The sequence below is a fragment of the Myodes glareolus genome, chromosome 9 (assembly GCF_982192425.1).
Source record: "Myodes glareolus chromosome 9, mMyoGla1.1, whole genome shotgun sequence".
NCBI lineage: Eukaryota > Metazoa > Chordata > Mammalia > Rodentia > Cricetidae > Myodes > Myodes glareolus.
Window position 1 is genome coordinate 46209328 of NC_142034.1, and position 12156 is coordinate 46221483.

Sequence of the window (12156 nt, forward strand, 5' to 3'; positions counted from 1 at the left end):
AACAGTATTTTACCTCTTTCATTTTTGCATTTTTCTATAAGAGTTTCCAGAAAACCTATATTTCAGACAAAAATATTCTGAATTTTAAATATTTTAAAGTATTTTTAAATTTTATGTGTATGGGTGTTTTGCTTGTATACATGTTGGCACCATGTATGCAGTATCCACAGAGGCCAAAAGAGGGCATCAGAGCCTCTGGAACTGGAATTTCAGATGCTTGTGAGACAACCTTTGGGAGCTGGGAACAGAAAGTAGACCCTCTTCAAGCACAAGAGCTCTTAAATGTCTAAGCTATCTCTCCAGTGCTCTGATTTTCAATATGTATTCATCTCATTGGTTAAAATTCAGACATCTAGTAACACTTTGCTATAAGAGAGGCTGGGAAATACGATCTCACTTTGTATAGTCAAACAAACAGCTTTTGCTCCAGCCTCTCTCAACAATTAAAATTATTAAGTGATTTTATTTTGGTTGATCATGAGACACACACATACATGGGAAGGTCTTGGAGTTTGGATTGTTATGCATGGAAGGAATTTGTCCCATAGGAATTTTCTTTTCTCCCGTGTGCATGTGTGTGTGTGTGTGTGTATGTGTGCACACATGCATGCATGTGCACATGTCACAGTACACATGTGAAGGTCAGAGGAAAACTTTCAGGAGTCAGCTCTTTCCTTCTACCCTGTGAACCCTTGGGGCTAAACTCAGGTCATTGGATTTGACAGCAAGAACGTTACCCACCAAACCATCACACCAGCCTTATCTTGTTCTTTTATTCCCATTAGAAACTTCAAAAGAGGACTCTCAGAAAGACAAAGCCTGTGACCCGAAGCCTCAACAAATAGAAGGAAAACAGTGGTCAGGTAGCTGCTCCCTTAGCTCTCCTTTCCTTTGTGCCCGAGAGGAAAAGCACGGCCAAGGTGAAATGAAATGGACTGTGTGGTGGAACGTGTTTTCACAGGGGAATTCTCCGTCTTTGACTGGAATATGAAGCATGTCCAATCTGAAGATGAGAAACAGGCAAAACTGATCTATGCTGACTCCAGATTCACAGGTACATGTGAAAAAAGACACTAAGAAACACAGGTGACAGTCCTTATGTGACTCTAGTTCACCACTGTGCCCGCTGGTGAAGGCTGGGGTGAACTAGGACATACTGATGAAGCTAGAGTAAAGATGGGCATTTGGTGGTGACGTATACCATCGGCGAACATTCTCAGGCTTTTAACTGCTGGCATTGTTATACTTTATTTATAACTGTTGCATACTCTAATGCTGCTTTAAAGACACGATCCAAACATACAAAAGGAATCACATACTAGAAATTAGAACTCAATTAAAAATGTATTTATTTCCCTAGTAGGTCTACACCCAAACATGTGAGACAGGTGAGTCTGTCTTTGATGTGGGATTCCCCTCTGTATGCTGTGAATACCACTGGTTAATAAAGAAGCTGTTTTGGGCCTGTAATAGGTTAGAGCAAAGCTAAGCGGGAAAAACTAAACTGAATACTGGGAGAAAGGAGGGTGGAGTCAAGGGAGAAGCCATGTAGCCCTGCCAGAGACAGACACACCAGAACCTTGTCAGTAGACCACAAATCTCGTGGTAAAATATAAGATACTTGAAATGGGTTAATACTAGATGTAAGAGCTAGCTAGCAATACACTTAAGTGACTAGCCAAGCAGTGATTTAAATAATATAGTTTTTGTGTGATTATTTTGAGAGTCTGGGTGGCCAGGAAGACAAACAAGCAGCTTCATACAGCAGGTATTATTTATGAAGACTTAACAAAGCAAAAACTAATGAACTGATGGAAGAGCAATTCTTAGCTCTCAGGTAATCCATGTTATAGCTATGATTATTTCAAGTAATGCTCATATTTTTTAAAATTCTATTTTACTATTTTCTCCATCACTTTAAGTGGTAGAAATAATCATAAGTAGATCAAGATTATTTTCTACATGCAGTCTTTTGTCATTTAAGCCTAAATCAAATAGTAAACTTTGTTTTCAATTTGATTAGTTAATTAACTAATTGGTATTTATGTGTGTGATTTATGCATGCTTGTGCACTTATGTATGGGTGCAGGCATCCCTGTGTTATGTGTGGGAAGCAGAGATTGATTTATCTCTTTCTGTTGCTGACACCGTACTATTTTATAGATAAGAGCTTTGATGGAGCCTGGAGCTTGCTATTTCACCTACACTGGTTGTTGAGCATTTCCTCGGGATTTGCCTGGCAACACCACATAGCAGTGGGATTACTGGCACACGCTGCTGCACCCAGGTTTTACATGGATCTAAACCCAGCTTCTCATGGTTGCTCGGCAAAGCCCATTACCCATAGAACCATTTCCCAGGGCAGAAATAACACACCGTCTGTCCCCCAAATATTTTAATGACCAAGCATAGCATTTGTCAAGTTCCTATGAGTGGCAAGTTTATGTTCTTCATCTATATCCACTTTTATTGACAATGTTTTTAAAATCTCATGAGTAATTATTTCGAAGTTACATCAGATCCCAGAGAGACGGCATAATGGCAGGAGGGATGGAATCAATGAATAACTGAAGCATGAATCAGGAAGCTCACATTTTATGAAAAAATACTTCATGTTGCCACAGTGCTCTCCAAGACAAATATATTAGCTGACACCCTCAGGGAGAGGAGCCGGTATGTGGCATTTATTAATGTATCTGTGGGAAGTCCAGGATGCAGTTGGCTTTATGTGTATCCAGTTCCAGCAGAGGACAGCAGCTCTCAGCCATAGTCTCTGTGTCACTTGCGCTCTTAGGCAGTTGTCTTCACATTGTCTCAAAAATGGCCACGGGAGCATCTATCTATGTATCACATTTTACTAATTCAGCAATTAGAACACAAAACAAAATTTTCCCTAGTGGTTCTCAAAATAGTGCCGAAGCTAATTCTCATTGGCCTATCATAGGTTGCACTGTTGTCATACATGAATTTCTGGCCAAACCTTATATCATACATCCATGGAACATGGGTAGGAGAGCTCTGTGCCGTGCCACTCCTCCCCTGACCTGACACTGTAAGAGAACTGCTCCCCACCCAGAGAAAACTATGGCTGCTGTCGTCATGGATGGAGTGTGGATTCCTGAAAGGCAGAACCAGTGGATGCTGGAGGCAGGGTTTAGCTCAGTGACACTGTCCATGTCTAGGATGAGTAAAGCCGTATTCCAATCCCCTACTCCAGAACAAAGCGATGGCGGGTTTCTATCATGGCAGGGACTTAAATTTTTCCCCCTAAAATCGAGAGAAGCATTTACTTTACTGTCTGATGCATTGCCCTGCTTTGCAGACCTCCATGCAATTATTAGGAATATTCAGACTTACAAGGAGATAAAAGGGAGGAGTGCCTTTGATGGAGTGTCCCTCAATCTGATCCAGTTTGTGCAGCTCCTCGAGACATTCGTCGGTGAAGATACCCCCTTGACTGTCAGCCAGAGTCTCGCCTCCTTTTTACAGAAGAACTATTTTGAAACAAAACAAGAGAAAATGAAAGTCTTAGAACAGGTGGGTAATATTATTTACCAACGCAGCAAGTAAGGTCCCTATTATCCATAAATCTCCCAACTTCAGTTGCTCCTACTACACTCTCTTTAAAAACGTACGACCAAGTGTACCACTTTATTTCCACCAGCATAGCCACTAAATACCATTTTGATTGTCAAGATCACACTCCAGAGAACGCACTTTCCTAAAAATGACATGATTGCTTCTGGCAAGAGATGGCTCAGGGTGCAGCTTTGTTTCTATTCTCTGAAGCCCGAGGTACAGATAGATGGAGATGTGACAATTTGTGTGCATACTGGCTGCCATGTGAGCAGATATGCCAATACATAGACTTTAGGGATATGTTTATGCCTTGAGTATGTATTTGTGTTCATGGCCCCCAGTGGCACACATTCCCTAAGAACTTACTGCTTTCTTGAGTGATAAGTACTCACATTCACACACATCGCCTTAAATGAGCAGCATACGCTGTCTCGTGAGAAATGTAGGAACTAGTCCCACTGAGTTTATTCAAGGCTTGATATCCTTTTGGACTCCTCAGATGCCATCCCCTTTCCTTAGCCAGAAGATACTTTATTTACCGTGCGTGCATGTATGAGTCTAAGTGTCTATGAGGATCAGAGGTTTTGGACCCCCTGGAGCTACAGTTACAGGCAGTTGTGAGCTGTCAGATGTGGGTGCTGGGAACCTAATATGGAATGTAGATCAGCAGGATGTGCTCTCAAAAGTGTATTACCCTTTCTAATCCAGTGTTTTGATCTTGTACAGCAATTTCCAGTGTGTTTTTGGTTGAGACGAGAAACAGGGAAATGGCAATTAGGGCATTAAAATCAGACTCTGCATTTTCCTCTAATATCTTAGCACCAAAGCAAGCTGTTTCTTAAAAAAAAATAGTGAGATGCTACACTTCCTTTAAATGCAACCCCCTGCCGCCACAAAAAGACTGCATCTCCCGTGCTTATTTTCCCATCTGTGTCCTAGGTTAGACAAAACGCCTTCCAAATCCGACGGGTGCTTCTTCTAGAAGCCCTCTTTCAGAAGTGGGACAATAATGGCTCAGGCTTTCTGAATCTGAGTGAAGTTGATGATCTTTTGTACACATATAAGGAGGGGATGGAGAGAGAATCTATGAAGAAAGGTAAAATATTAGCATCTTCCTATTTAAGTTGCAGTAATAACTTTCAGTTTCTCATTTCTATGCCATTTACACAAAGTCAGAAACAAGCAATAGGGGCTGGAGAGTGACTCAGTTGGTAAAGTTCTTGCTATAGAAGCATAGGCTCTGAATTTGGATCCCAGCATCTGCGTAAAAGTCAGGCACCTCAGCACTGGGGAGGCAGAGACCCAAGAATCTGAGCTCCAGGTTCAGTGGGTGACTCTGTCTCAAAAATAAAGTGAAAAGGAATTGAGAAAGACAGCCAGCATCAGTCTCTGACCTTCACATGCACAAGTTCACACACTCATAAACATGTATATAACACACATACATGTACACACACATACAGAGAGAGAGAGAGAGAGAGAGAGAGAGAGAGAGAGAGATGTATGCACATTGGTTGTTCCAAATCTGCTGTTAATTTAATTTTTTTCCTCCTTTCAATCCTGGGATTGAATTTACAGCCTTATGTATGATGGCCAAGCACCCTGAACTGTATCTTTCTAGCCCTTTCTTTAGTTTTTAAATTTTCTTCTTTTATTTTTTTCTTTCTTTGAGACATGGTTTCTCTGTGTAGCCCTGGCCACCCTGGAATTCACTCTGTAGATCAGGCTGGCCTCAAACTCAGATATTTGCTTCTCTCTACCTCCTAAGTGCTGGGATTAAAGGTGTGCACCAACACCACCCAGCCATTTAAAAAAAAATTAAATGTTTTATTAAGCTTTCCAGACTGGCTTTAAACTGGCTGTGTAATCTAGGCCAACCTTGAACTTTCAATCCTCCTGCCTCAGTTCACTGAGTAACTGGGATTGCAGGCCTATACCACCAGACCTATACCACTGGGATTAAAGGCTTGTGCCACCACTGCCCAGCCTCTTTACTGATCTTTTTCCTCTTCCTTTTCTTTTTTTTTTTCTTATATTTTTATTTCCTCGAGCAGACATAAAACTACTATTGTTTTCTAGAAAGTTGTAAACTAGTTGTTTATAGTATGCTCTTCCCACGGATTTCTCTGATGTTTCTTTGTGGTTAAACCCAGGTTATTCATCTTTTGGCAGTATCAGAACACATAATCAATGTTTTATTCTTATTGAACTCTATTAGAAACCCTATGTTGATAACATTGATCAGTTGATTAAAATGATATATGCTGGGCTAAATATATAGCCCAGTAAGTAGTGTGCTTGCCTCACAGGCACAAAGCTCTGAGTTTGATTCCCAGCACTTCATAAACTAAGGCTTTATGGCACACATCTATAGAATGAGGCTGGTCTCAGCTACATAGCAAATTCAAAGCTAATCTGGGGTACATGATAACTCTCAGAACAACGTTTTTCTGTTGAGTCCTTCTACTTTAAAGTCACTTTCTTCTGTATATAAATAGTATTTTGTAAATGTACTTTGAACTTTTCTCTTCTGTCCCACCTTTTGTTTATAATAGCATGCCGCAGTTTCTTGTGGCTATAATCCAATCGTATCATTGTTTCCATGCTCGTGTTGACCCAGATTTAGTCCTTTGTGTCTGGCTTCTATGTCCTCTCATCTCTCCCACTCTCAACTTTGTATTGTGAACATGTTCAAATGGACAGTCAGTCTGAAAGAAACTTGTGATGAAGCCCATACACCCACAGCCTAAGCTGTCCTTTTCCCATGCAGTCCCACAGCCCAATTCCCAAGGCAACCACTGAGGGTTTTTCTACCATAATTTCTCTTGTCTAGCGTCTCATGAAAGCAGAATCATATGATAAACACTCTTTTAGGTAAGGCTTCTTTGCACTCAGCATGATTTTTCTTGAGATTCTTAAACATTGAGGATTTCTGAACCACTGTGCAGATAAGTATTTTCCCTTTTTAAAGGAATGTAGACAGGTTTCTCTAGCATGTTAATGTCTCCATCGTTCTTGAGCATGCATTGGCTTTCTGATATGAGATCTTTCGGGTATATTCTAGGCTTCGCCTGTTTCCATCCTGAATAATCAGCTTCCCCAAGAACTACCTTAGTTTTTGTTTTTTTTTTTAACTGAAGGGTAGTATTTATAAGTCAAGATGTAAGTTATTCACAAGCTCATTTCTCCAAAGGCACTACTCTGGGGTTTCTCAGGAGACAGAGGTAGAAAAATTGCATATTCACATGCATGTTTATGTGGATATAAAACACATCTCTACTAATATTAAAAATCTTGAATTCACACCTATACCTCCATGTCCAATTCAAAACAACAGAAACCATTCTTATTTCCTCCTACTTTTATAGATCCTTTCCCCTTCTCACATCAGCCCCATAGACGTGCCTAACTTCGGCTCTAACACTGCATGCACGCCAAGGCTCCTTTTCACATAGATGCCCTCCTCAGCCCATTTAGGCCCTGGCTCCTGATACAGAGCTGACTGCTACCTGGAAGTCTTACTAAGACTGATTTCTCACATTGGCGTTCCCTTGAATATAAATAGTCTCTGCATCTTGTTCAGACTGTGACTCTGATGGTCTTCCATTTGGATGCTCTTTTCACTCTTCTCAACACTCAGAATCTAAATGGGACCTAGACACCCAAACTTAACCTATCTCTCTGTAGAGCCACCTTTTCACCCACACAGGCTAATGGTTGCTCTTCCACTGTGGCTCTCACGCTGCTCAGGCTCAGACAACCCATCCAAACTTTTCTCCAAGGATGCCATTCTCAGCACCTGTGAGCTCTGATACTCTGCTCTGTATCACTTTGACGTTCTCTGACCAAAAGCAGATGCTTCTCTTGTTCTGCCCATCTTGATAGCCTGAAGATCAGATTGCTAAGGAGAGAAAGGGATGAGCTGACAAAGAACAGTAAGAAGATGAACCACAAAGCACTTTTTTGTTTGTTTGTTTTTCTTTGCTTTGCTTTGTTTTTGAGACAGGATCTCTCTAGTCCTGGCTGTTCTGGATCTCACTGTGTAAACCAGGCAGGCCTTGAGCTCATTGAGATCCTCCTGCCTCTGTCTCCTAAATTTTTAGATTAGAGGTGTGCACCACCCACTACACCTGACTTTGTGAAGTACTTTTTATCTGTTTAGTGAGTGAAACACTTCGGATACTTTGGTTCAAGTCATTGAGGACCCAACTCCAAGAAAATAAAGGAATCCACTCACATATGTAATGTCCAGGTCTAGTTCACAGTACAACTAGGTTTTGGGGTTCAAATTATGACATTAGGAGGTGTCCAGTTCTTCCTTATTCTCTTGCTTTCCACTCTCTTCTCTGTTTTGGTGCTAGTGTCATACAACCCTTTACTTTGTGGTAAGCAGGTTCAGACTCACATTATCTCAGGATCATTCAAGTCAACAAGGATAAAGTGGAATATCCTCCACCTAATCACTCAAGCAAAAAAGTCTCACATTCAGTCATGCATTCAGACATGGTGGCAAACACCTTTAACCCTAGTGCCCAGGAGTTCAAGTCCAGCCTAGTCTATGCAGCAAGTTCCTGGCCATCCAGGACTGCAGAGTGAGATTCTGCTTTACACACACACACACACACACACACACACACACACACACAGAAAAGACCTGGCGTTATACTACACTAAACCAGCCACTCTGAGTAGAGGCAGAGAATGCCCTGGCTGGTATGACCCTGGAGTACATGTTCTACCTCTAAAACTCCAATGGATCCCACTCAAACCCGCGAGCAGCTATTAAAGCAGCTCTTAAAGGTTTTCCCCAAGGCAAAACCGTAACTGCAAACACTAGGAAGAAAATCAGTGGATGCTAAAAAGCTAAAAGTCAATGAATGTTTAACTACAGAAATAAGAGCTTGCACATGATAAAATGACTGCAAGTTCCAGGTAGTGTTTCTTAATTGTCAAATAAATGGCGTTGGATGGATATTCTCATCATGAAAGGGAAAGAAAAGCACAAGGAAGACATTTTGAGAGAAAAGCTAGGACCCACTTTAGAAGGAAGGGGCATGTGCCCTATCAGATACTCTGCTCTGCTGTGACAAAAATACCTATCAAAGCAGCGTACAGACGGGAGGGTTTATTTTGACTCTCAATTTGGGGCATGGGCCATCATGGTGAGGAAAGTGTGGTGTCAGGAGAGGGAGGTAGCTGGCACATTGTCATTGCTACTACAGTCAGGAAGCGAACAGGAGTGAATGCTGGAACTCAACTCACTTTCTCTTTTTTATTTAATTCAAGTGATCTAGCTCAAGGAATGTACCCTGTCGCCTCAATTAACCCAATCTAAAAACTCCCTCACAGATAAGCCCAGAGAACAAACAATTACTTTGTTACCAAGGTAATTATTGGTCCTATCAGGTTAGCAATCATTATAAGCCACCACATCCGTTTGACTTGTTAATATATAATAAATATCAAAATGCTTTCATAGATGCACCAGGAGACATGTACCAAAATGCTTATAATGCAGCTTCTAGGAGTGAAATATTAAAAATACATGAAATGCATATTGCCAGGAGAACAAATAATCAATGATGTCTCACTCACATAATGAATACAGTGGCTAAGATGAATAAGTCAAAGCTACACAAATAACATGATGGACTTGGTAATTTAATGTTGAATGAAAAAACAAGTCCTGAGCCTGGAGAGTCCTGGGCCTGGAGAGTCCTGGGGCTGACGAGTCCTGGTGCTGGTGAGTCCTGGGTCTGGAGAGTCCTGGGGCTGACGAGTCCTGGTGCTGGTGAGTCCTGGGTCTGGAGAGTCCTGGAGCTGGAGAGTTCTGGACCTGGAGAGCCCTGGGGCTGGTGAGTCCTAGACTGGACTTAGTTTTTATTCTTTATGTATATGGGCATTTTGCATATGTATGCATATACACCATATGCATGGCTTGTGCCCTTGGAGGTTAGAAGAGGGTGTCAGATTCTCTGAAACTGGAGTTACAGATGGTTGTGAGATGCCATGTGGGTACTGGGAATCACATCTGGGTCCTCTGGAAGAGTAGCCAGTGCTCTTAAACTTCTGAGCTATTTCTCTAGCCCCTTGCTTTAAAAAAAAAAGCAGTGGGCATGGGGGCTGTCTCTGACTCTTTCGCCTGCTTTGGGACCCTTTTCCTCCTACTGGGTTGCTTTATTCAGTCTTATTTTGAGGGGAGGGGCCTAGTTTCATTGCGCCTTGATAACCATGTTTGGTGGATATCCCCAGGAGGCCTGCCCTTTTTTGAAGGAGTAGATCTGGGGACAGGTGGTAGGGAGGGACTAGGAGGAGAAGAAGGAGGAGAAACTATGACTGGAATATAATATATGGTAGAACAATAACTTTTTTAAAGTGCGGATGCAGATATATGCAAACTGCGGTCAGGAACTATGAGAAGGAGAGAATACCATTCTTCGATGGTACGGAGGGCAGGTATGATTTGAAACTAGGCTAGATTCAAGAAGGAACTTGAATCATGGAATTGCATAACACAAGCTGTGTGGGTTGCTTTAGTTCGGCCTTTTGAGAAAAACAAGATAATCTCAGGCAGCCCAGGCTGTTTCCAAAACCACGTGCTCTTTCTGCTTTAGTCTCCTAAATCCGGGAAAGTATAAGCAATGTGTGGTGTGTGTGTGTGTGTGTGTGGTGTATGTGTGTATGGTGTATGTGTGCGTATATGTGTGTATGGTGTGTGTGTGTGTGATGTGTATATGTGTTTATGGTATTATATATGTGTGTGATTTGTACGTGTATGTAGTGTGTGGTGTGTGTATTTGTGTGTGATATGTATATGTGTGTGATGTAATGTGTATGTGTGTGGTGTGTATGTGTGTTGTATGTATATGTGTGTTTGTGGTATTATGTGTGTGTGTTGTGTGTGTGATGTGTATGTGTGTGTAGCATGTGTGTGGTGTGTATATGTGTGTTTGTGGTACTATATGTGTGTATATTGTGTATGTGTGTAGTGTGTGTATATGTATTTGTGGCATTATATGTGTGTGTGATGTGTGTGTTGTATGTGTATGGTGTGTGTATGTGCATTTGTGGCATTATATGTGTGGGGTGCATGTGTGTGTGTGTGTGTGTGTGTGTGTGTGTGTGTGTGTGTGGTATATGTGTGTGTCCTGGAGACTGAACCCAGGACTCTGTGGATACTAGTCAAGTCCACTACCCCTGAGACATAGTCCTAGCCCAACAGGTAGTGTTTTTAGTTTTAAAAATATGTATGAATCATTTACTATTTGTAAGCCTACTATAAAGTGATAAAATCTATTTGGGGTTATAAAAGTAGGAATGGAAAGGAGTGGCCACAAGGAACAGTGCCAAAGAGCAAAAGGATAGGATTTGGAAGACAAACAATCAGGAGGAGTTGCAGGAGGCTCTAGGAATTCACCTGGCTGGAGGTAGAATTAAAACACAAACATAGCCAGCGTAGAAGTCATACTGAATTCATACAGGAAGTCAGTCTCAGTGCTCAGAAATTCCTTTAATGTACTCACTAATCCATAGAACATACATGGGAGGGCTTCAGCTTTCTCTCAGGTTAATAAACTTCAGTCCATTTTCTGTTTCTCACTTACGTCTTTTAGCTAAACTGCACATCCAATTTCCAAAGTCCCATCCTGGTCATGAAGTCAAATTGTCTTCAAAGCAATTTCAGAGGTACATAGAATTGGTTGTGTCTGAACTCAGGGGCAATGAAGACCAAATTCTGGACAGTGTTGTGGAATTCCTGATGAGTGCTTTAGAGAGGAGTCACACTGAGGGCCTAAGGAATTGTGCAAGACGGAAATGGCTACATCAGATCCAACATGCTGCAGAGACAAGTGGGGTGTCCCTGGAGCCAGTGTATACTGAGACCTTTAGGGCCCTCACCCAGGTATGCTTTCTAAAGTAAAGTAAGAGGAAATATTTTCTCACAGTATATGATTTTCAGTGGCTACATAGGAGGAACACATAAACTTTGCTTGAAAAAAATCACTGTGTGATGCTACAGATGATTTATTTATTACAAAAAATATAAATGACTCAAACCTAAGTGAGGGGTGGGGAATGTAGTTCCATTGCTAGGGTATCTAACATGTATGAAGCTCTGAGTTCAAACCCCAGCTCTTCATTAATCAAGTATGAGTGGCACATACTTGCTGTCTCAACTCTCAAAAGGTAGCGCCAAGAAGCTCGGAATTTCAAATGGTTCTTGGCTATATACTGAATTTGAGGCTTGACTGAGCTATGCAAAGTTCTGTCTTTTAAAATATAAATAAAAAATAAAGCAAGCTAAGTAAGATAAAGCTGGGATCTTGTTAGAACATACTGTACATATATTTCTAATCTTATTTGAAGTATTGTCTATACCACTCATTTAGCAATGAAATGCAAATTTCAAGTCCTTGAAATTTATTATTGCCAACTGTTTTGGATAATAAGGAAATGCAAGTTAGTAGTTAATCGTCTAGTATAATCGAACTTGTAGTCTCATTAGGTATATTTTCAAGGTCAAACAAAGATATATTTTAGATAGACAGGTCATCTTCAAATACTTCAGAGATCTAC

The 12156-nt window shown here is 41.1% G+C and overlaps 1 protein-coding gene across 1 annotated transcript in view; it reads left to right on the forward strand.

Annotated features, from left to right (window-relative positions):
* Positions 1 to 12156, forward strand: part of Efcab5 (EF-hand calcium binding domain 5) — a 113041-nt gene that overhangs the window by 64028 nt on the left and 36857 nt on the right. The window contains exons 11-15 of the mRNA XM_085695367.2: positions 786 to 863; positions 962 to 1054; positions 3323 to 3537; positions 4519 to 4675; positions 11193 to 11482. Of these exons, the coding sequence (XP_085551493.2) occupies positions 786 to 863; positions 962 to 1054; positions 3323 to 3537; positions 4519 to 4675; positions 11193 to 11482 (833 nt within the window). The remainder of the gene's footprint in view (positions 1 to 785; positions 864 to 961; positions 1055 to 3322; positions 3538 to 4518; positions 4676 to 11192; positions 11483 to 12156) is intronic.